General features: G+C 40.1%; 2 protein-coding genes across 5 annotated transcripts; one reads left to right on the forward strand and one right to left on the reverse strand.

Moving 5' to 3' along the window:
• The first annotated feature begins 383 nt into the window (after positions 1-383).
• On the forward strand, positions 384-10,020 carry LOC112553489. 2 transcript variants are annotated; one of them, XM_025220739.1, is made up of 8 exons: positions 384-1,047; positions 4,421-4,724; positions 5,340-5,697; positions 5,941-6,518; positions 6,751-6,959; positions 7,079-7,211; positions 7,502-7,769; positions 8,209-10,020. In XM_025220739.1, exons 1-8 carry the CDS (start codon positions 934-936, stop codon positions 9,188-9,190), a joined length of 2,946 nt encoding a protein of 981 aa, XP_025076524.1. In that variant the 5' UTR covers positions 384-933; the 3' UTR covers positions 9,191-10,020. The 2 variants fall into 2 exon arrangements, with proteins under 2 accessions (XP_025076524.1, XP_025076523.1); XM_025220738.1 differs by having other exon boundaries at positions 387-1,047; positions 8,206-10,020.
• Positions 10,021-10,945: 925 nt separating this feature from the next.
• LOC112553490 (plasmolipin-like) lies at positions 10,946-22,567 on the reverse strand. 3 transcript variants are annotated; one of them, XM_025220740.1, is made up of 5 exons: positions 22,446-22,567; positions 17,904-18,066; positions 17,533-17,700; positions 16,385-16,483; positions 10,946-16,046 (listed from the first exon to the last, which is right to left on the reverse strand). In XM_025220740.1, the coding sequence occupies exons 2-5, from the start codon at positions 18,021-18,023 to the stop codon at positions 15,894-15,896; spliced, it is 540 nt and encodes a 179-aa protein (XP_025076525.1). In that variant the 5' UTR covers positions 18,024-18,066; positions 22,446-22,567; the 3' UTR covers positions 10,946-15,893. The 3 variants fall into 3 exon arrangements, with proteins under 3 accessions (XP_025076525.1, XP_025076526.1, XP_025076527.1); XM_025220741.1 differs by lacking the exon at positions 22,446-22,567 and adding an exon at positions 20,120-20,273; XM_025220742.1 differs by lacking the exon at positions 22,446-22,567 and adding an exon at positions 18,776-18,840.
• Positions 22,568-23,446: the final 879 nt, after the last annotated feature.

Consider the following 23,446-nt stretch of genomic DNA (forward strand, 5'->3'; position numbering starts at 1 on the left):
ACACCACAAAGCATTGAGAATCACAACAAAGTTAAGCCGATTGATCACTTAGCGGAAATCACAGAAATGTCGGCTGAGGATTCAGGGCCCGGAGTTTAATGTATACATCGATCACAACTGATGCATGTCGTCACGGACATTCTAACAGCATCATTTTAAGACCAGTCGAATAAGCTTCTGATTTTGCTTTATATACAAACTGCAGAGTACGGATACATGTTTGTGAAAAAGAACAACGACTATAACAGTACTACTAATTAAAAAAACTAAACACAATGCTGACGTTAACATTTTCGAATGGGTTCGAGGGATGTTTTGACTTCTTCATCCCGCTGGTCGTGCATGACTGCGAATGGTGCGCAAGAATATGACTGAGAAAGAGTGCACGTAAGATGATTGTATAAGCTCTGTTATATTGCATCTATCTTTAAATTTGAAGTTATAGAACATATTGAAATTCATAGTGAAATGATCTGGTAACAAAACGCTTTAAATGTTATTTTATGCGTTTATGTAAGTGACCCGAAGTGCTGGCGACACAGTGCCACATGGTGACACCCGGGTCACAATAGTTGGGCCACAGATTACGGACGACAACAGAATCCGCCCCCTTGGATTTTAGTGTTGTGTACAGAGAAACGTTGACTCCCACAGACATTTAAACAGCGCATGCTATCAGCGGTGAATTGGTGTACTCGTTTTATCCAGAGGGTGCACAGTTCAAGTTGATAAATAAAATCTGCAGATGTTCCGCTGACCACTAAGCAGAAACAGCGTTAGACATCGAAGACCAATTCCTCGCATAGTAACGGTATCAAGTATAAACCTTTAACCTGATCCTTAAAGCTGGAAATTTCAAGAAACACCGCAAATCAAACACTGTCGACACAAGAAGTGATAACAAGTGCGAGACGGTGAAGATGAATAGGTTTTATGGCAGAGTTGCATGGTCCAAGTAATCTCGACATGGAAGAAGACTGTCTAACGCAAAAATGTGGATACCTGGAGATCAAACAGTCATCGAAAGTTCGAACGAGAAAACTTAAGGTGAGGCTTTTCCCTACTGATTATTATGCACTTTACTTTTACTGAAACTGTTTGTGTGTGAGTGAGCATGCGTGGGTACTTGTAATTATTAATTATGTTTGTGTATGTGCATGCGTCATTTTGTGAATGTGTGTGCGTGTAGATTCGCTCACAGCCTTGAATGAAGGAATTTTTTAAAGTACAGTGTACTTTCCCTTAAATCATTAGCTTCACGTCCGTGAGAAGTATTCATGCATGAAGAAAATTAAGGATTACCGATGTTAGTAACAAGAACAGTTGACTTAATTATCCGTATACAGACAGAAACGAATGCTGTCTTTTTTTGGTGGTCGCATTCGATCTCCTTTTTGTTTATACTCTTACTGGTTTTGATGACCAAAATAAGAACAAAAATCAACAAAAGAAAGCAGATCCACCCGACAAAAAAAAAAAAAAAAAAAAAAAATGAATAAAGAAAAGAGGGGAAAAAAGAGGGCTTCAACGAAGAGAGAGAGAGAAAAGAAGAAACAAGTGGCTAAGCTTTGTAACAAATTATTTTGTACCGCGAAGACCTAATCAACAATTGAGAAGGTTCAGACAATGGCTACAAGCCCCGATAGTGCTGTGAGCGATGTCGCCGCTTATCACGTAGTGTCGTCTGCCAGGATGTTGTCATGCATACACACCGTAGTGCATCACACTACGCGGGCCTTGATAACTGCTCTGTCAACGGCCATCACCGCACTCATTGTCCAACTGACATACATCCTACGATTTTGTGTCTTTAAAAAAAAAAAATTGTACCCGACTGTGAAACAACAATAATAACAACAAAAAGGTTCAATCGTCGTAAAGCATCAATTGTCGTAGAACTAAATCGTAATTATCGTTCACATACTGCTCTTTTCTGAGCTGCTTAACGATAGTTTTATTCACTGACACCATCTTTCTTTACAAGTAACTTCTGGCATCTTTCTTTACAAGTAACTTCTGGCATGAAACATTAATAAAAAACACTTTTCCTCTCTCTCTCTCTCCCCCCCTCTCACTCTCTCTCTCTCTCTCACACACACACACGCACACAGACTTTTTCTGTAGCCTTTGAATCTAGTTTTAACTGTTTCCAACTCATGTGCATTGTGTCACAATAAAGAATAGATTAGAAATGCTGCAGTGGTGATATTTGTTTATTTATGCATTTATTTATTCAGCTTAACCCTGAATATTCGTGCTGTAGATTGTTTGCTTTGAAAACTCTGAGAATGTTTATTCAAATGGACAGTCCCAGGAAACAAATAAGCAAATAGGTTCAAATTCACAAAAGAAACTCAACATTTGACGGGTCTTCCTTGGTACGTATGAGGTAAATAAAGCGATGAAATCGAACTTTGTGACTTACTGTCGCACGTCCATCTGCACCGGAAGAAATAATCTTGTTGTGCCTATACATATATTATCGAATAAGACGAAGGCTTAGAAAGAGAACTTAGTGTAACCGCTGATAAAGAAAGCTGATAAAAGGAGATGCCATACTTGGAACAACCAGAAAGCAGTTATCAATATGTCACCTCAGCCATGGGACATCTTTGAGATCAGGGTAACAGTGGGGTGGGGTGAAAGCAGGAGCACTGCATGTCTTCGTGTGTATTTTCACACCAGTCAGTATGATGTTCGCATCATCATAGCACTCTGTTTTAAGATGCACTGTCACAGTACTGTTTTAGGTATGAACTGTTCAATAATTTATGTGTGTACCGTTACAGCAATCCGTTGTAAGTGTGTAGTGTTACAAATGTCAGTAACTTACGTGTGTACTGTCACAACAGCATTTTTATTATTGTGTGTAATCAGTTTTAGGTGTATATCGTAACACTCGCTATATTATATATTGTACTGAGAACGGGTGTTTTGGGCAAGGTCCTCCTGTAAAAGAAACATTCGAAATTCATAGTAGAACTCCGAGTCGAACAGTCGGCGCAACTTTTCTGAGGTTGTCGTGTTATGTTTAGAACTTTTAGTTTAAAACACAACCAAACTTATTTTACAAAAAAGGACATATAGGCTGATATAGCCTCTTTGTGAATTCACAAATAGAGGAATTTCCTCATTGCTCTTTGATTTGTCTAGAATGATCGTTAACGATAACGGGTAAAGGTTCAAATATTTAAATCTTGTTGGATTGAGGGGCAGGGAAAGTGGTCCATCATGTTCAGGACTTAGCATGTGGAAGGCGGAGCCCAAACCTCTTTTTTCAGCCGCCTTTCCATCCCTGATAAATCACGTGCTTATTTGTGTTAGCTGCTTGTTAAGGGTGAGTTTTCCAAGCATACCAGCCACGGTAGAAGCTATTGTCTATGAAGCTACGGACATCCACGACACAGTCGAGTGCCCTGACCTCTCAATACTTTTGGAAGAAAATGTTGGCTATGGGACTGACCGACCTAGCGACTGACTGTAAATGTGCTTGCCTTACCTCCTTATTTTGTAACAATTCCCATGATGCCCTAGCCTACGTTCCTCCCCCTGTACTACATCTGAACTCCAGCACACCGTGGAAGAGCACCTATATATTATACCTACATCAGTTTCTGCTTTTCGCTGGACTTGTCTTCAGCTGAGTGGCATTTAAAGGTCTAGTCGGGAGCATTTTTTTCTCATGACTGTGTAATAGCTGAACGATACTATTTCCCAAAATGTGGATAAATAATCCCTTTTCGTTCTGTTGCCTCCAAAAAATACTACAATGTTAAAATTATGACATTTAGTTTGATACGACTAATTAACATAACGATTAGCATAATATTATTGACCGTGCTTTCCCATTGGCTTAGGCCCTGATGATGTAAACATTTGGGTGTGCATGTCTGTGAGTTGAGCTCTTTCCATCGAGGGATGTTTGTGGGCGTGTTTCTTGAGAACGGAAGGGAGAGTATTTACTGAGATTTGTGGAAATAATATCTTACACTGAGCGTTACTCAGGCATTACAAACAATTTGCACTACACTGGGCTACACCTTTAACAGATAAGAGACTAAAAGTGCCTGTTATCGTTGGTAATACGTAACTGATTCCACTAGGTTAATGACATAGGACCCTACAGTTATAAAAATGATTGCTCTGGATAGAACGGGGCTATTTTTTTCTCTCTTACACGTACAGACTAGCAACGCACCGCCCTAGCCCAAGCTACACACAACAACATCACGCATGCATGCACACACAGACAAACACACGCACACACAGACAATCGCATGCACATACTCGAACGTACCGCACTCAGTCCCCATTACACATAGTATAACATCTCACACATACACTGCATCCCAATCGCCACCACCATCGCCTTATAAAACCACCACGAGCACCACACCTAACTGCTCTCAGTCGATTTCAGACATGGAAGCGGCGATGGGTGGTGGTGACCAAGATGTCGGACCTGGCCTCGGGTACCGTCAGTGCACGGGTGGATGTGTGTGTCGATGAGACGGCATGGCGCACCCGCGGCGACAGAACCACCTTCGTGCTGGACGGCGTCACCACCCTGCAGCAGGCCTCCTCCAAAACCCACCCCTTCGCCTTCGAGATCGTGGAGAACGAGGCCGTGCTCGTGCTGTCTGGTGCCTCTAAGGCCGAGTCGTCCACCTGGATGGCCGACCTCAAGCAGATCTTCTTTACAGACGCAGTCATCCACCAGCAAGGTACTGGGGGCTGTCCCTGTGTGCATGCCTGCGAGTGAAAACTATGTTTGTTTATGTGCGCATTGCTGTGCCTGTCATCCTTCGTAAGGTGCTTATAGCTACAGTTCTTCTTCTGTACCTGTGAATGTTCCTGTGTATATTTATGGACCAGTGTATACGTGTGGATGATAAAAAATGTTTTAAGCGCTAGAGAACCAAGAAAACTGGAATTTTTAGAAATTCGTTCTCGATAATAATATTATGCCTCGTACCAGCTGTATTCCCATTATATAATATTAAAATAACAATAATAGAAAAGTAATAAAATAAGAAGTCAATGATATATTGTTAAAACATTGTATATTAGTCGTCGTGCCAACACCCACAAAACATCCGGTTTACTGACGCCATATGTACAAGATACAAAATGTGTTTATTCCTTTCACCCTCTGAAGGCATTTGGCAGACCAATACATGCCACGTGTCAATAAAAGGAACACAGTGAACCACAGGTACAGCTTCTTCCTTCCCTGATAAAATTCTCTTCTCCTCCTCCACGTCCTCCTCCTCATTATCTCCCTTATCTACAAACATCGTCAGTGTTATTATCTCCCCTAACTTGCCATCTTTGTGCAGATGTATACTTAGTTGCCGTCCAACCCAATGCAGACTCCCAGCGCGTTGGTCTCAGCGGTCAGTACAAGCTGAAGATCAACGCAGACGGCATGACCTTGCTGACCTCACCCCCGAACATGTCGCCAGTCTCTCTCGGTAGACGCCCACCAACAGCCGCAAGAGGTCAGAGGTCACAGAGCCTTAGGAGATCGGCGGGCTCCCCGCCTCCTTCGTTTGAGGAAGAGGCCAGCTTGGAGGACTTTGATGAGAGCAGCGCCGTGGAGGTCCTCAGCTGGCGGTTGTCCATGTTGAAGCGGTTCAACGTGGAAAAGGAAGGCAGCGCTGGGCAGTTGGCGTTCCTGGTGATCGAATGTGGACCGTAAGTGTACATACATCAATCAGACATCTGCATCTACAGATCTTTGGTGCAGTCTTCCATACGACGCATTTTAAAAATATACTTCACTGCTTCCTACATCTTCTTTTCTAAAAATATCTTCTTTTGCACTTGAGTAAGCTGTTCTCATCCAGTTCCGTGAACTCTTGACACTTTGTATCCAAGACTACTCTTGCCATTTTGGTTGCTGCTTTTTAAACAGATTTTTCGATGCTTACATTGCAGCAACTCCCCGACAGGCGAGGGCACGTTTCGCTTCTCTAGCAAGGATGCAGCCGCCATTCTCCGTTCCATCCGCCGCTTCATCAGCATCGCCATGGCAACCAAGCAGCGCATGCTGAGGTCCTCGGGGGAGGTGAGGGTCAGGACTGAGTCCACCACCGCTAGCTACCAGCACATCCTGGACAGGTCAGGGCGACCCAGGACGGGCAGCGAGGAAGGAAGAGAGCGAGCTGATGAGACTCCTCGCGCCGTCTTGAACAGATCCGTGTCTAGCAGCTCCTCTTCGTCTACCCTGCCCATGCCGGGATCCCCTTGCCCTGACACAAGCGAGGAAGGCGCCGCCGCTGACGACGACGACGACAGTGCTCCGTTGGTGACGACGGCGACACCCATCACCACCACCCAGCGAAAGTCGTCGGCATCGAGTGGGAATGACCCGCATAACGAAACCAACGACTGGCAACAACAACACGAGCTGGTGTGGAACAAGCGCAGACGAGCAGGCATGCCCAGGAATAGCTCGGTGCCCAACGTCGTCACCCTGGCAACGGACGGAACTGGTTACATCATCATCGATAGAGGCAGGAACATATTGATGTTTCATGAAATATTTCAATGTTTATTATTCCCCGATAAAGGGTTTGTAATGGCGCAGTCGCCAAGTATATTTCTTATTCGAGAGCAGTGCTGTTTGATTGCAGATGATATTTCATTATTTTGGCCATGCATTATGTTAAATGTGTATATTGGATTAATCGACAGTCATCACTAACTAAAATTGTTTGAGAAGCTGCCGTTTTCTTGGTGTTTCAGATGTTGGACGCATGCGCACTTCCTCCATGACGGTTGAGCGACCGCGCAACTCCATGTCCGTGAGCTCGGGGGACTCAGGTGTGATGGTGGGAGGTGATGAGATCGTCAGACGCTTTGATGTGTCCGGGAGGCAGTCGGCAGGTGAACCACGAGTAGGCAGTAACTCCTTCGACAGTGCCGTGTCCATGGACTCCTTTTCTGCTAGAAAGGTAACTCCCCTATCGTCTTCCCCAACAGTTCCATCATCCACTTCACCTGCTCTCAGACAGAGTGTCTCCGCGAAGAATGAAATTTATTTAGTTTCTCTTTTTCCCGTTTTTTGCCTCAGGTCAGCGATGTGGACGTGGGTGAGACCATACAGGAGTCCCCGTGTCTACCATCTCTCCCCTCTCTGCTGTCTGAAGACAAGATCACACCTACTGGCAGTTCTTCCCACATTTACCAGGACATCGATAACTTGGGTAAGGATGGGGAAAAAAATTACACCTTCATCAGACATCGACCTTTTCGGTCCTTTCCAATACTAAGCAGACAGCTTGGGTCTGTTCCACTGAGAGAGAGAAAGAGAAATAAAATCCCGAAAGAACATCCTTCAGCAGATACGTTTCTGTTATTCTTCTCATCGACATCAACGTTCTTCACACTAGCAACACTAAATTTATTTCTATCACCACTAGTATATACACTCACTTCTGACCCCTGACCTGTGCTCGAGACACCTACACACATGCGCGGCGTTGTGTTGTGACAGGTCGCAGCATCAGGCGGCGGGAGTCGGCGGGTGTGGGTCAGGAGAGGCGGCGCCACTCCACGGGGGAGGTGCACAAGGAGAACGAGTACGAGGAGCTGGAGACGCTCCGCAAAGGGGTGGGCAGCACGGCCAGCGTCATCACCATGGGAGACAAACCGCCAGAGTTACCCGCCCGCCCCGCCTCGCTGCTGACCCTTGGTAAGAGTAGGCGCAAGCAGGGAGTCATATCAACGGCCCTCAGCTTCTTTTCCAGTCAACTCGCTTCTGGGTAAGCCTTTCATTAATGTTAAATATCTAATGATAATCTTTGCTTTTCAAGAACAGGTATGCCGAGGAGTATTCACCAAGATTTGGGGGTATAGTATTCTGAGCTTTTTTTTCAGTTATTCGAAAAAAAAAAAAAAAGACAAACCTTACTAGACCTTTAAGCAAACGTTTAGAAAACAGCAAGTTCGCTAATTTTTTTTCAATGAAAATATTACAATTGTTCTCCTCTTAAAAAAGCGCGTAATTTCCGTTGAATGCCCCTTTGAATCACGCAGTAGAACTGAACAGAATGTTCTCTGTTTCTTTCTTCAAGGCATTCAGATGAAAATTCTTCTTTCGATAAGGAGCAAAAATCTGGATGAAACCGTTTCCCCAAAGGGGGAATATATTAACTAATTCTTTGGGTCAAATTCACGTGGGCACTTGAACTGTTTCAGAAGATCCGTTCCAGCAGAAACTTCATTGACAAAGAAAGGTGATCTGCGCTCTAGCACCGGAAGCATCGACCCGTACACAAGCATCTCGGAAGACGACCTCGAGGTCAGGTTAGCGCGCAGACGCAGATCATCGGACGTGACGCCATATGGGTCTTTGCGCGAGCAGCACCATGGCAAGTCGCCTCAGGTCACCTCACGCTCAGCTCCAGCCACTCCGGCAGACACTCTGCCAGCGGGTGACATTGCTTTCACCACCGATGAAACAACACAGGCAGGCCAATCCGGAACCTGCCAGAAAGATCTTCTGTCTTTCTCGGACACCGACTTGTCCCAGGACTCCAGAGGGCGAGACGCTGGTCAAGACGCACAAAGCAGCACCAAGGCACTCCTGGACTTCTTTTTAGACGACCTTTCTTTCCATTCGAATCCTATGGTGACGGGAGAACTCGTGACAGGAATTCCCTCGGCGGCCATGGTAGGCAGCACGGCCGAGGTCAGTTCAGAACGAGGCATGGCGATTCCACCCCGAGGCTGGTCTCAGCAACATGGCTGGTCAGCACCTTCCTCCTTCCAGGCCATGGGGCCAGCAGGCTGGGCGCATTTCGCCGCCGATTTTGGTGGCCACTCGCCTCTGTCTTCTTCACCTGCCACCCAAACAGGTTGGAGTACTGCCACGTATCCGCCATCTACCGCCGTGTGGCATCCATACCTCCCATACCCACCCAACTCCTCCATGGCTTCCATGGCGCCGCTCATGACTTCCACACCCATGGCACCTGATCTGACGTTCCTCACGTCTACACTCATGGCACCTAATCTGGCGGCAAAAGACAGCGGCATCAGCGCCAGGGTGGCAGGGGTGTACATCGACATGAGCAGCGATGGGAAGGTTGACGATGACAGACTAGTCATCGTTGACGATTATGTCAAGCCCGATGAGGCCAACGATCATGAAGATTCCTTGGACTTTCTGCTGTTTCAGTAGCTTGACAACCCCAACTACTTGCCGAACAGCTTGCCAGAGGTGACTGTGTTTCTTTCAAGTGGTGACCACGAGCTTTTGTTCATCCCAGCTAAACACACACACCTTTAGTGATGGGCTTCACCAAAACTTGGCACTACTCCTCTTTTTTCATCTAGTATTTTAATTTTTGGACACCACTGGAACAGCCTCTAGCCTTCTGGTAGCCCTGCTTTAAAAAAAGAAAATGAGTAGTTTTATGTTAAGGTACGTTCTGGGAAGCAGTGTTTAGTTGTTTTTTTTCAAGCTGCTACTTCAATGGGTGGTGAAAATAGAGTTTGACTCAAGATGTTTGTAACCACACAAAGGAAAGTTTGATTCCTTCCTGGGTAGAGACAATTTTCTCATTTCCAATCCCAATCCAAAATGTTCCAATAGTCAAACCAGTTAAAATCATTCCAATCTTTGATATACAAAAGCCCCATTAGCAAAATCAAGGCAACCAGACATTTAAGACTGTACTATGCTACTAATTTTGGGCCTGTACTGTGATGTACTTTACTTTTAAGTGTCAAAGTAAGACATCTGCTGACAAGTTCTTCAGAAAAAAATTGTAAAAGATTTTTGCTGTTGTGTTAGTACTTCTCCTATAACAACTGAACTTGTGTAGTAGAGCTTCATGATACTTCTATTAAAGTTGTGGAGAACTTTTGAACTAGATTCCTATTGTTGAATATGCTTATGAATTAAAAAAACCTGCCATACTACTTCGCAATATGTATGGTTACAAAGGGCCATTAGACAAAGTACAGGTCTGGTCTGATTGAAGCATTAAAAGTACGTTTGTAATAATATAAAAGCTTGCATTGTGCATACTTTAAAAATGTATGACTTTGTGTCAGACAGCAGTGTGGTTAGCCAACTGAGAATGATGGGGCAAGTAAATGTAATGTCACATTAATCAATACTTCACGTCACGTTACCATAGAATGCCCCGGCTAATTTACCATCATATCAGTGTGTCAAAGTAAAGTTTCTAACCTGTCTTTGAAGGCTGGCTAGTCAACATGTCAAAGAATGGTGTAGTTTGTAAACATTTCTTGTCAAGACATATCAGTTGGGGATGTGGGGAGAAGGCGTTTTACACTGAGCCAGCAACTTAGGCTATATCAAAGCAGTTAACCCTGTAATCAGAAGGTACACGCAGAGAAATAACAGTGTGGCCAAGATGAGATCTGAACCCTGGGCAGCCAACCCTCACTGTATTGGTGACAGGCGCTAACCATTGTGCCACTGGACATTGATATTGAAGACCTCATTTCAGTGTTCTAACACACCTTGAGGTTTTATTCAACAGTCAATGATTCTAGACTGTTACAGATGCTTAATAAGCACTTTGTTTCTCCCTCTTTTTTCTGGATGGACTGTTGGTCAGAAAGGCTTTCCAGGGAATATAAAGCAAAGGGAGGGGGTTGGGGAGAATTGGTGTTTTATGCTGAACCCGTAACTAAGAAGCAAAGGGAGAGATAGGGAGAGAATGGAAGGAAGGAGAAAGTATGACTCGTCTGCTGTGTTCATTATTGTGAAGGAATGGCTTTGAGCATGTTTTGTATTTGTTTTGCATTCTGTAACAGGTCAAGATCTTTTGAATAGGCCTATGTAACAAAACTGATGAAATATATATTGAGTGGAGGATAATCCAACCAGCATCACATTTTTAGGCAAGTCCCTGCTAAGAATATCTTGCTGCATGCACTGTATAAAGAAAAAGTCAGTCAATACAACATCCTTAAAGACTTTACTTGTACCAAACTTCATGCAATGGGATAAATGGAGAGAAGCAACTATCTATTATGAGAAACCACATTTTCTGTAGTACACATCTATAAGGACAAAATCCAAGAATCACACTTTGGCAACTATAACTGTGTTAATGCACATACACCTTAATCAGCTATTTTAGCTGTTATGGGGGAACATATCGTTTTTTTTTTACTCATCAACTGATACCCACTTCAGGATATGTTAAAGAGGGAGGAAAACAGAAAACTCTTGCCTGTACCAAAATCACTATAACAAATAGTGCAATTCATAGTGAATTTGCAGTTTAAACACAAACACTTGGAAAATAATTCCTGCCTCAATAAGTCCCCCTGACAGAATCTTTTAAAGTGTTTTTATTTTGTACAAGACAGGTTATTCTTTAATCAGTGTTGGATAGAATTAAATGTAAAGTCTTTTAACAAAGTCATATAAAATATATAAAAATTATTGTCTAGTCAAATATTGCTAAATAGAGGCAAGACAATTCTGAAACTGACTTGCCCACAAGCAAATCTGAAATTTAAGTTATAGTAAATATGTTATAATTAATTGACATAATTAAGTGGCGTTACATCTGCACAAGCAAACAATAAAATATATTTGGAATAAGGACTAGATGATAGAAAGTGAATAATTATAAGAGTAAAAAACAATAAGCACTTTTTAGTGTCTTACATGACACATATTAAGACTTAACACATGTTAAACATGAATGTGAAAACAAAGTATAATATATGTAAGTATTAATGATCCAGAACAGAACTTCAACATACCCTCCTACCCAAAAAAAAATAATTAAAACCCATACTGGAACTACTCATAGACAATATGTTAGAAAATAACTTCAAACAGCACAGCAGGCACATGTTAATGTTTATAGTTCCCACATTTAAGCATCATGGAAAATAAAACATAAGGGATAGGGCAGTCCTCAGATGGTCATCTTATTATTATTCCTATTCACCTCTACTGAAGCATAGGGTCGCAGGAGATGTTCATAAAGTTTCTTAAATTATGTACCTAACAAGCCCCCAACCACCACCCCTGGATAAAATATCATTAAAGTTGGACAACAGCCAAGTGGCCTCTACATTTTTTTGAAAATCATTTCACCTTAATACCAACTTGCTCTTTTACTTGGTGGACAAGTTCTCAGTCTAACAATTTTGTTAGTTGACACAAGTGAATATAATTATAGGAAATTTTACCTCCAACTACGTCCCCAGCTATTCTGAGCCAAATATTAATATGGTTACAGCAGGAACAAGTAAACTTCTGGTCTAAAGACACATTTATGTACTACATCTAATTTACTGCAGAAGCTCTAGAATCCAATAACTAGGCAAAAGCCCACCACATGCAAAAGATTAAAGAATCTAATGTTTCAAGATATGTGACAGGTCTAGAAAAATACAATATACTTTGCATGGACTAATCACAGTTGCTTCTGAGACAAGCTGAAGACGAGTAGATTTAAGCTCGTTTAGATTCCCAGGAGAAAGCAAGGGCATTCTATGGAGCTGCCTAAAGATCTGACAATGGCACAGGCTCAGCAACCAAACTGCATGATCAACTACCAGGCCTGCAACTGATGGTTCAGTTAATCACCTATAGATTAAGAAATCGAAAGGGACCTGTCACATAATTAAGACAAAACTTCAGCTTCTCTCCAGTGTTTTAGAATCTGTTTTTTTTTCCTCAGCTAAAAAGCACCTTTGCATAAACATATGGTAAAGGCATCAAGGACATTCAATCAAGCATATAAATATATCCAAGGGCAAAGATTACAAATGATGAACATCAACGACACTGCAAACAAATACAGACATCTTGATACGAGTTGTAATTTTTTTCCAGATCAATAATGGACATTCTGGCAGTGCATGCTTTACACACTTGTTGCACAAAGAATGAAATCCATGATGACAGAGATGCCTAAGTGTATGATGCAATACTTTAAACCAATGGTGCCCAACCCTTTCTCGCCCAAGGGCCACACTTGACATAACATAAAAACCTTGTGGGCCAGAATATGGTGGTTTTGCCAGAATCGTGACAATGTTAAAAATGAAATTATGTTGTGTCTGGTTTAAATGAGCAGGCTGGATGTGGCCTGTGGGCTATAGTTTGGGCACCCCTGATCTAAACACCTCAATGCTTACTGTTAAATAAAATGGCCTGTCTCTCCTTACAGAACTGGCCCAGTAGACTAAAATTTCTTTCAATTACTACAAAATTTTAGGTTGAAATAGTTTTGATGCTTAGGTAGCTGACAGTACAATGAACTTGAAAAAAAAGCACACCAAGTATCAAAGGTATAAAAGAACTTTGCTCTTAACAATGTCAAAGATGATTAAAGAGTGCAATTATAAATCAATGTATATTTTAACATTATGTAAATGGTGCTAAATCTTCACTATTTTAAGAGGTGCATGCCCAGAAGACACGACTCAACATAGTCACTTAATCTGATCAAACCAATCGAACAATTAGAAAGAAATGACAGCCTCTCACTCAAATGATTCCCCCCTCCCCTTCAACTCCAAAAAAAAAAAGTTTGACAAAGTGTACAGCCTTTTGCTAACACATTATAGAAGTACACAATGTTTATAAGAATTTCAGACACAGTCACAAAATTACTGGCTGAACTAGCAAAATTTTTAAAATAAGATTTGGACAGCTTATAGTCACAATCCAACACTTTTTGTCCTCTTATTTATAAGATAAAATCACAGTCAATAGTTTAATCATGAAAATATAACAAATCTGAAAACATGATTTTAAAAACAAAATATACCTCTGGATAAGGTAGTAAATTCTTCTAAATTAAATATCTGAATAACATTTTTACTCTAACAATGCAAGCAACTAGTAGCCTTCTTTTCTATAAAAAGAAAAAAAGGATATGTAAGTCATAAATATATATATGCTCGTGATAAATGCCTTGAATCCAACACAAAATGCTTCATGAAAAGCACTTATCAGATATAAACACTTGACAGAAAGAAGTTACTCATTATGTACAATCATTGCTTGCACAAATGTAGAGAGAACAAAATCACTGAACATTCATTAGCTGCTCTTTTAGAAAACTTTCTGCAACGAAGGTAACAGAAAGAAAATAGCATTATATATTATATGGCATTCTGATGGAGAAAAAAAAAAAAGAACAAAATGTGGCATGATAATAAGCAGATCAAAATTTCTGGAAGAAAATTCCACTAAACTGTTCTTAGGCTACATAATTTTCAAATCACAGACTAGCGATGTGAAGAAAAATACTTGTTTAAGGTCATTGTAACCTCAAAATAAAATTATAAGTAAAATCTGTCTATAAAATCTTAAAAGTAAAAAGACTTTGAATTTGTTTGAAACTAGCTCTCCTTAACACATCAGAAATGTGTGCAGGACCTTACTTTGCAGAAATTTGATCAGAACAAAAGGCTGATGGCAACTCTAGCCATCTTGCAAAGTTTATGCTGCATGAGAGTTGATTGAAGAACCTAATACCACACTGAGCCAAAAGGCATGAAAGATAAACAGCAAGACACAGAATAAAGCTGTGAGTACAGCACAGATGCTTTCTGGTTCATAGAAAAATGTTTCAGAGACTGCTAATGAATCTGAGGAGGATCACCAATAGTCCTCTTTTGCAGACAGCAAACTAAAAAGAAGAATGCAATTTAATTTAAAGTACACTGAAACAAATATAAAATTAAAAAAAGGGGGAAAAATGTATACATCCTCCAGCATTGATTCTGAATTATTCAATTTATTTCAGAAGCCCTGAGATAACAGAAACACATATCTAAAAATTTTAAGAATCTGTACACTATTCAATCCCAGATAGCAAAAATATCATCTAAACTGGTTTGCTATATGTCTTAGAGATTACTTTTAGCTCTTTATACAACAAAAATTTACACAAGCACATCTAATTCATTTAATTTAATATCATACACATCAGAGATTCAAGACAGCATGAAACCTGTCAAACATTTTTTTAAAAGTTAATATATTTCCCTTTAAATAAAGAAACAAAGCAGGAAAATCCTTGCCCTATCCACAGAAATGAATTTAAATTAGCCGTGTATATGTATAAGCAGCATTCATGGGTTAGAACCTTTTTGATAATAATAAATAGTGACAAACAGCATGAAGCAAAGAAACCATTACAATGGCTGAATGGCAGTATACATCAGGAAAACAGTCTGCAATCTCAAGCAAAGATAGTCCTGCTCACCACAAAAAGGACAGCCAGTGACACCCAAAGTACTACCAACATGCACTGAGAATACAGCAGAAAACAACATCCCTACGTCATATGTCAGAGACCTAAATCTGGATCTACCAGTACCTGCAACTCTTTTGATGTTATTATCTGTCACTCACTTGCTGTGAAATGATTTGTTGATGTTGATCAAATTATTGGGCACGTTCTGATCACTCGGTGCATCATTCAACTCCACTGAAAATCTCACTGAAATAATTAGATTTCTTGCAAAAGCAAGAAATTCTGATAGAAATCCATCAGATGTTGTCTAGCCAGCTTCTTCCAATCAAGCTCTGTGTTTTACATTTCAGTTGGAGCTGCTGTTTAGGTTGTTGATCTTTTGGACCTGCTGTACAAAATACTTATGCACTGCACATGTTACTGTGAAGTTGCAAAGTATTGGTTACCATTTATAAACATAGCCATTCCAGCGCCTTAACCTGTCTTGTACACTCAGTGCTGTCAAAAATCAAAGGCCAGTCCTTTGATCCTTGCAGACAAGAGTTACAAATGTATCAAGCAACTAGAGTTTCAAACATCATTCTTATGCTTAGAACTAGATTTGCAATCATTCATAAAACCTTTTCAACAATCTTGAAAGCCATCATCTGTTTTAACTCTTCTGGCCCTTTAGTACTGAGTGCGAGTCTCATAGACCGTGGTGGTGGTGGTGGTAGATGAGGCAGTTGTTGGGGCCCCACTGGAGTGTGTAACTATCTTCCAGTTACGGTACATGAAGAACGCATCCAGAGTGTAAACAGCCAGTGCAGCAAAGGTGAAAAACTGAAATTCAAGGAAAAGTCACAAGGTCACCTCACAAACTGTGATGATCAGCAATGTAAGAAAGACTGGCTATAAAATAACCTGACAAATAAAAATAACAGTAATCCTAGATGACCAGTTGGAAATGCTTGACTGTAGCTTAGTCAACAACAACAGCCAATTTGTGAAGGAATCAGAGTAGTAATCATAAACCTGATCTGATTTTGAACATCTTAGTGAAGGTTATAAATATTAGGCAGCTAAAAAAAGTGCATCAATACCAAAGCAGTCTGGTAATATTTAGGATTATTAGATGTGCAAAGAAAAATAAAACCAAGTTAATATTAATGTTAACTTACACAAGCTGCACCAATGGATGGCGCAAGAGGGGCACGCACAGCAGTTATAATTGCAGCAATCAGAAATAGGATGATGAATACTATATAGTAAATGAACTCCTGGAAAGAGACAATATAATTTAAAAAAAAAATGAAAAGTACAGTTTCACTTCTTGAGTAAGCCATAAGCATGACAGGCTTAAAATCAGTGCCAGTCACGTGCTTTCACACATTAATGCAAAGTGATATATTCTCTCTGCTTGAAACCCATGGAGATACTACAAATCTACTCAAGATTGGAGACATGGCCAAGGCTATTCTTAGTATTGATTGATCTATTCTCTGCTTTTGTCACACACGAACAAACAAAAAATGACTATGAGATGTAGATTAGAACTGTAGTTCTAAAACGTTTTAGACTTTTAAAAAAGTGACATTTAACACAAGTTCGGTCTTCCATTAATCTTTCTCTCAAATGATTGAATGATCCACACGACTTGTGTCTTTGTGCTGAAGCGTACTGTGCATGCTTGCTATTGAGTATGTGCCTCTTGTGCTCAAATACTTTTTTTGCAGTATTTGGACCCATGGTTTGGAATTCTCTCCCATTGTACTTACAACATATATTGACATATGGAACCAAATACCTTAAATCAAAGTCTTTCAAAAATACTTCACAGACTGACTGTGTGTTATTGTGTGGTGCAAAATGAGTAGCTAAAACCAGGTGCAACATAAAAAGGATTATGACAAAGATGATGTTTAGGTGTGTGCAACTGCAAAGAAGGAAATAAGATTTTGAGAATGTTTCATTCAAACCACGCATGGAGCCTTGGGATGATACAAATCCTGTCTTATTACTATTACAAATGATGTGTATGTACAAAAATCTATCATATTCCTCTGCATTTTTGACATACTGCAGCTTGGTTGAACAGATGTTGCAGATCAATTTCAACAGATGCAATATAAATGTTAAAAAAATTGTCCAGAGCATGGGTATTGAGTACTTGTGTTTCTGTCTGCTAACATCTGGTCAAATCTTTTTAATTGCAATACTTAATTTTATTTTCTTGACTTGCATAGAGTTTATTCCTTTTGCAGGCCAAATGAAATTTCATACATTTAACACTACAAGCTACAGAGAATATGTTTAATTCAAAACTCACAATAAGGTTCCAGCGTCCAGGTAATCGGGAGATTAAATGTAAGAAATGAAAGATGAAAAGGATAACTGTCGTCACTAGCGCTGATGCTGCCACAAACTGTACCCATCCACCTCCAAGATGGTACCAGTTGTCAATTGAGGCACATATAAGCACAAGAATGTCCAGAAACTGCAATGAAAACTGACATTATATGATTATGAAGAGCATTTCTGAAAAAAAAAAAAAAATTCTCTTAGTCTACAGCTTTGTAAGATAACGCAGAGCATAAAGAGGATCACCTAATACCAAGCTGAACATGATCACTGAATGATTATATTCATTTTCTAGCAACAACAAACAAGAAGAGCATTTTTCATTTGCTCTGTTCTCACTATTTCCACAATTTTTAAGATGCCTGGAATGGTCCTGATATATCCCACATCTGGGCGTATTTCTTCCCGGTTTCCTGATGACGACGTAGCTGTGGTTGTTTGTTCATAAGTTGTTGCCATCTTGGCTAACAAATCTCAATGAAGAAATAAGTTTTCTCAGATTCTGTAAAACAAACAACCAGTATCAGTACATGCCTGATGAACTGAAGAACATTACCAGATATAAAACTTCTTTGAATCTGTTCCCCCTTAAGCCAAGCTGTACTTATTTTAAGTTACATCACCTCTTGTATGCCCAAATATTCTCTGCCTCCTGGCAAAGAGTTTTTATTAAATTACTTGCCAGCTCATGTAGACTTATTATAACTTTCAGCTGAAAACCACTACGTGTAAGCAAAATGGTATCATTAACAAATGCCATCATATGCAGCGCTGATATATTCTGCTCTGCTTCCTGGCCCAATCTGACTTATCAGTGTCATTACCAACAATATCCTGTGGAAATATTATGGCCTAATCTATCAGTCTGATCACAAACTGCTGATGTGTCATTATACATTAGATACACCAATCACTGTAGCTAATACCTTCAGTCACTGCATTTACAGATTTCACATCAAAAATCAGTGAATAAGAAAAACATAGCAATTAACAAGTCAGACTGTCTGGGGCAGGTAAACCTTTTGTACACTTAAATTACTGAACACAAATTATTAAGACAAACAGAAGCAGGAAATATTTAACACTGCGTTATAAAACCCACTGTACAAGCCACTGGTTTCAAGATTTTAGAAGAACTACTCTGATGTTTCATCAGTGCCAGGACAAAAATGTATTCAAAACACAACTTTGCGACCAGTGCTCTAACTAACCTTTCTTCACCTTGTTTTGACGGTGATGTCTCACGCCTATGTTTTTATGTTATGTTGTTGACTCCATGTCTGTTTGTTTGCCATTAAAACACTGCCCACGTCACACACAAAGTATGCATATTTAAACACTTATGATTACAGTAAAATGTGAGGATCGAGTATCTTTGTGAAAGAATAGATTTTTGTTCATAACATCCGGTTGTAGCTATGCAGTGACACATGTGCTTTACTGGTTCAGCATGTGTAGCCAGGAGACATCAACATAATGCAACACATGTAGGCTGGGCCATGGCTCAGCAATGCTGGTGACAGATGGACTAGAATATTAATGAAGGACTTGATAAGCAAGGTGGCACTATTGATAGAGCTACTCAGCTACTCGCAACTAACAGTTTACAACACTGACTAGTGTGTGTTGGCAAAATGCTCAGCTGTTAGGAAAAAAATCCAGTAACTGTACCACGAGAGAACTGGATGTGTTTGTCTATTACAGTGTGTATATTACATATTTTAACGGCATAGCAACCCAAAATAGCAAACAAGTTTTTCCACTTCGGGAGGGTAATGGCAGCTGGTGTTCTTTGTTGCAATCAAATGGAAAAACTCCCCCAAATAGTTTTGCATGGAAAGAAAAAGTCCATCTCCAACTTTTGAAAATCAGTTGCATGACTTTTGGTTTGGTGATCCCAATTACCCAATTTTCGATGGTACACGAAGCTTGTTTAAAAACAGGTCAATATCATTACATTTTGTTCCCTTCGTAAATGTTGTTAAATGCCGCTTATGTGCTTTGTAAATTAAAGCTAGCTATGAATAGTCATAGAATAATGAAATTTAAAATATGTTCTCAAATGAGTTGAAGTTCTAGTCTGTGGCTAAAGACACAATGTGATGCAGGAGATTAGGGGTGTGTGGGTGAGAGAGAGAGAGGTGCATATGTGTGTGTTGCCAGGTGATCTAAAAATAAATTAAAAGGACTACTTTTTGCAGATACTTTTACATAGGTGCACATGCAAAACACACACAAATAAAGAGTTTACAATAACCTTTTAAAAGTCAGCATTACACACTATCAAGAACACTGTGGACTGAGATTGCCAATAAAGCTTTTGATCTTTATATTCTAATATCAATAAGACACTACTTCCTGTTATTTCCTGTTAACTAGCCTCTGCAGTCACTCCTAAAAGTGTGCATGTCATCACAGAAATCTGCTACATTCATTGACACTGTCTGTAAGACCATCATGCTTACTCACACTTGTTACACAGAGGGTGTGTTTTCAGCAGGATTTACTGTCACCTGCATTAGCACACTGACAAGTAGGAAAAAAAACCTCCAAACCTCTAACCAATGGATGAAAACCTGCACAGCTGTAAGGCGGGCACTTCTCAATGGTTCCCTGTTTCCACACAGCCCACTAGCACTTCTACTAAACCCAACATCATCCTGCCCTCACCAGTCCCATGCAGAACAAGTCCTTCCTTTAACATCGAGTTGTTTTCCAGCGCCCTGCATAGCCAGGCCACACTGTACTTAAACACAGTCATCAGTTTGGGCCTCCACCTAATGTCCCTAATGCATGCGTGGGTGGGACCTGTGGCTGTTTTATCACAGTAGGAAACACCTTCTAAAAGAATGTATGCATTCTTTTTAATGTTGTGCCACTGCTGCAATATGTCTGGTTCTGTTTTGTTTTGCATCTGGCTGTGTAAAGTGTTCTGCCTGTTAAAAGAAAATCCCCTTTAGCAGTGAAGCCGAAACTAATGATAGCTTGAAAGTAGTGTTAAAATTAAATCAAGAAGAATCTAGCAGACAATTCATCAGTGCTAAAATTAATGCACAGTGTGAGTGAGAGAGAGAAAGAGAGAGATAGAGATAGAGTGCATGTGCACATAATTTAAAATAGCAGATTTTGCAGAAAGACATGAAAAAGAAAGCATTTGTTTGATAGACATTATATAGAAAGAACTTGATTATAACAGAGAATACGTAGTCATCTTCACTCACGGAGAGAAGTACTCTTCTTGGAAAGGCCCAGAATTTTGTTAAATCTTAGTAAATCTTCAGAACACTACTTGAACAGTGAAGCTGAAATTTTTTACAAACATTGGATGTGTAGCAAAAAAAAAAGTCAACAAACAGAAGATAAAGTGTGCAACTGCATTATTCAGACTTACTGGCGGAAGCACTCGATAAAAGTGTGAAAGTTAGGTAGACAGACAAGCAAAATAGTTGTTTATGAAAACATCGTTGTTACTACTTTTGATGGTGCTAAGGATGAAAACGACAGTGGGCACCAAAACTTATTGCCTTCTTTAAAATGACTTCCCTTAAGCTTCTTCTCAAGCTCCTCTTATGACACAAAGCTTTCTGCTCACTCATGACTACTGTCAATAGCTGACTTAAAAGACAACTGCATTTACATAGAGTTTTTACACACATGCACAGACAAATAGCAACAAGAATGCTGAATGTTCCCTTTGCTACTAAACAGTAAGAGAGTCAGAAAAAAAGAGATTATTACATTTGATTATCTTTCACTAAAATGCTAACTTCAGTAGGTTAGTAGCCTCTAAAAAATCCCTCATTGTAGAGCAATAAAAGCAAATGTGATATGCCTATAATTAGTAAAACACATTTCTTTGGCAAAGAATGAATACATTGAGCCATATGCAAACAGTATACATCCAACTTAAAAAAATAATTTTGATCTAAATTTTTCTGGGAGTAAAAGGCATGTAACTGGAGGTGCACATGAAAATACCTGCACTGCATGGATGCTTTAGGCATTTAAAATAAGCCATTTTTATTTGTAGTCGTATGCTTTCTCCTACACTCAAAAGGCATTTTCAACATAAAGGCAGACCAAAATAGAATACTAATGGCTAACCCAGCAGGCTGTGCTGCACAGTGATAAATAACACCGAAAAGACAAGCCTGAGTCTCTGGACGACTAACATGAAATTTACCACGATAAGGTATAATGTAAATAAAAGCATATTTTTACACACACATTCGAAAACGATCTATTAGAAATCACACGATTATGAATCATAGTCATTTCAAATGGGACTTTTCATGATGGTATTATGTACTATATATAACTTCGTTTTTATGTACTATATATAAGTCGCGATGGGTTCCGTATGAAGGATAAATTTGCTTACTGGTGACATGTAACCACTCCGTGTACTAGCAATTAGTCTCCTATATATATTTTGTAGCAAGAACGACAACAAAAACAAAATGCCAGCAATTTAGCTCTTGCCAAACAGAACACAGCCGCAGTTTTCGACACTACTTATTTTAGTAATTCACCTAATTATCGCTCTAAGTGACGACACGGGCTACGTTGCTCAGTGATAAAACTGACAACAGATCCAAATGTAACGAAGTAAACATAAACGCTCAAAATCGAGAATGTAGCAGGATACTTTTGAGGAAGGAGGAAAAAAAAAAAAAAGTGACACAGGAATCATACTGCTTACTCGACGAGCACTGACCTACATACACGTAACATTATCGGACCACCGAATGGACGGAAAAGCTTGTATATGTGTACGCCGCAAACAATAACAAAGACAAATTAATGTAGCACGCACAAAATAAAAATTGCACCAATAACATCGAGATCTACTGTTTGTACGTATAAAATTCAGGGACTCACCGGACCGTGTATCGCCGGAAGTGTTGTGGCACGTCTCCAGTTGCAGGAATCCTACTCAGGGGAGTCTACTCTTACTTTACCTGCCTAACGAAAGTTGTGTCCCATGTTAGACGAGACTTCCAAACATGGACTTGCATTGGGGCACAGGATGGATGTGTACACACATTTCACTATATGTGCTGCAGTAGTTGACAATGCTTATAAACACTGAGTGTTCAACCACTGAACAGTAAGAATTCCTAAATAGAATGACATTGGGTGGCAAATGTGTTACTCGAGGGCGGGCGTGGAGCCATGTTGAATCAGAATCAACAGGGAGGGTAGGGTTGTTTGGTTTATTTAGTACCAATGTGCTTCAACTTTGAGATGATTTCTCACTATGGGGGAAGAGAGAGAGAGGGTGGAGGAAACCGGAGTACCCAAAGAAAACCTCTGACGCCCAATCACCCTACGGATGGAAGGGGAGAAGGGTGTACGCGGGTACGATTTCCTCGTCACGTGATCTCATTAGACAGGGAAAATGGAGAGTAGAGCTGTGAGTGTTCGATGAACTGCTTTTAATAAATCGGATGATAAAAGCTGTCCTTTTTTTTAAAGAGGGGTGGGGCGGTTAAAATTATCCCCAGGCCTCCCTAAAGTGCAGTTGTACTTTTTACTTAATTTTGTTAAAGTTAGTAAAATTTTTCCTTTGCGAAACATTCGAATGCTCAGTATCTATAGCTATTGTTGTGTACAACAGCTGTATATGCTGCTAATTTATAGATATAAAAAATGTGTTAATTATAATTAATAAATTGTGCAACATGCAGCGAAACTTTCGATGACGGCATGTACAACAGTTTAGCCCTTCAGGTGCTTAAGACTTAAAAAAAACCCCAACTAACCACACCAACTGTACATTCTGACAAGCACGGAAAGATGCCAAAAGTCGATTGTGACGTCACACTAGTACACATTATCCCAGCCGGCCTAAAAAACGGAGGAATCGAGGTGGATGGGTG

This window comes from Pomacea canaliculata, linkage group LG12, assembly GCF_003073045.1.
Source record: "Pomacea canaliculata isolate SZHN2017 linkage group LG12, ASM307304v1, whole genome shotgun sequence".
Lineage (NCBI taxonomy): Eukaryota > Metazoa > Mollusca > Gastropoda > Architaenioglossa > Ampullariidae > Pomacea > Pomacea canaliculata.

Bases quoted from the DNA above. Each gene is read 5' to 3' on its own strand.
- LOC112553489 (XM_025220738.1), top strand. From the start codon at position 934: ATGGCAGAGTTGCATGGTCCAAGTAATCTCGACATGGAAGAAGACTGT. The intron at 5,698-5,940 runs GTAAGTGTACAT...CTTACATTGCAG, and splicing joins CTGGTGATCGAATGTGGACC to CAACTCCCCGACAGGCGAGG. The intron at 7,770-8,205 runs GTAAGCCTTTCA...GAACTGTTTCAG, and splicing joins TCCAGTCAACTCGCTTCTGG to AAGATCCGTTCCAGCAGAAA.
- LOC112553490 (XM_025220740.1), bottom strand. From the start codon at position 18,023: ATGGCAACAACTTATGAACAAACAACCACAGCTACGTCGTCATCAGGA. The intron at 17,701-17,903 runs GTGAGAACAGAG...TTTTCATTGCAG, and splicing joins TCTTAAAAATTGTGGAAATA to TTTCTGGACATTCTTGTGCT. The intron at 16,047-16,384 runs GTAAGTTAACAT...CTTGAATTTCAG, and splicing joins CATCCATTGGTGCAGCTTGT to TTTTTCACCTTTGCTGCACT.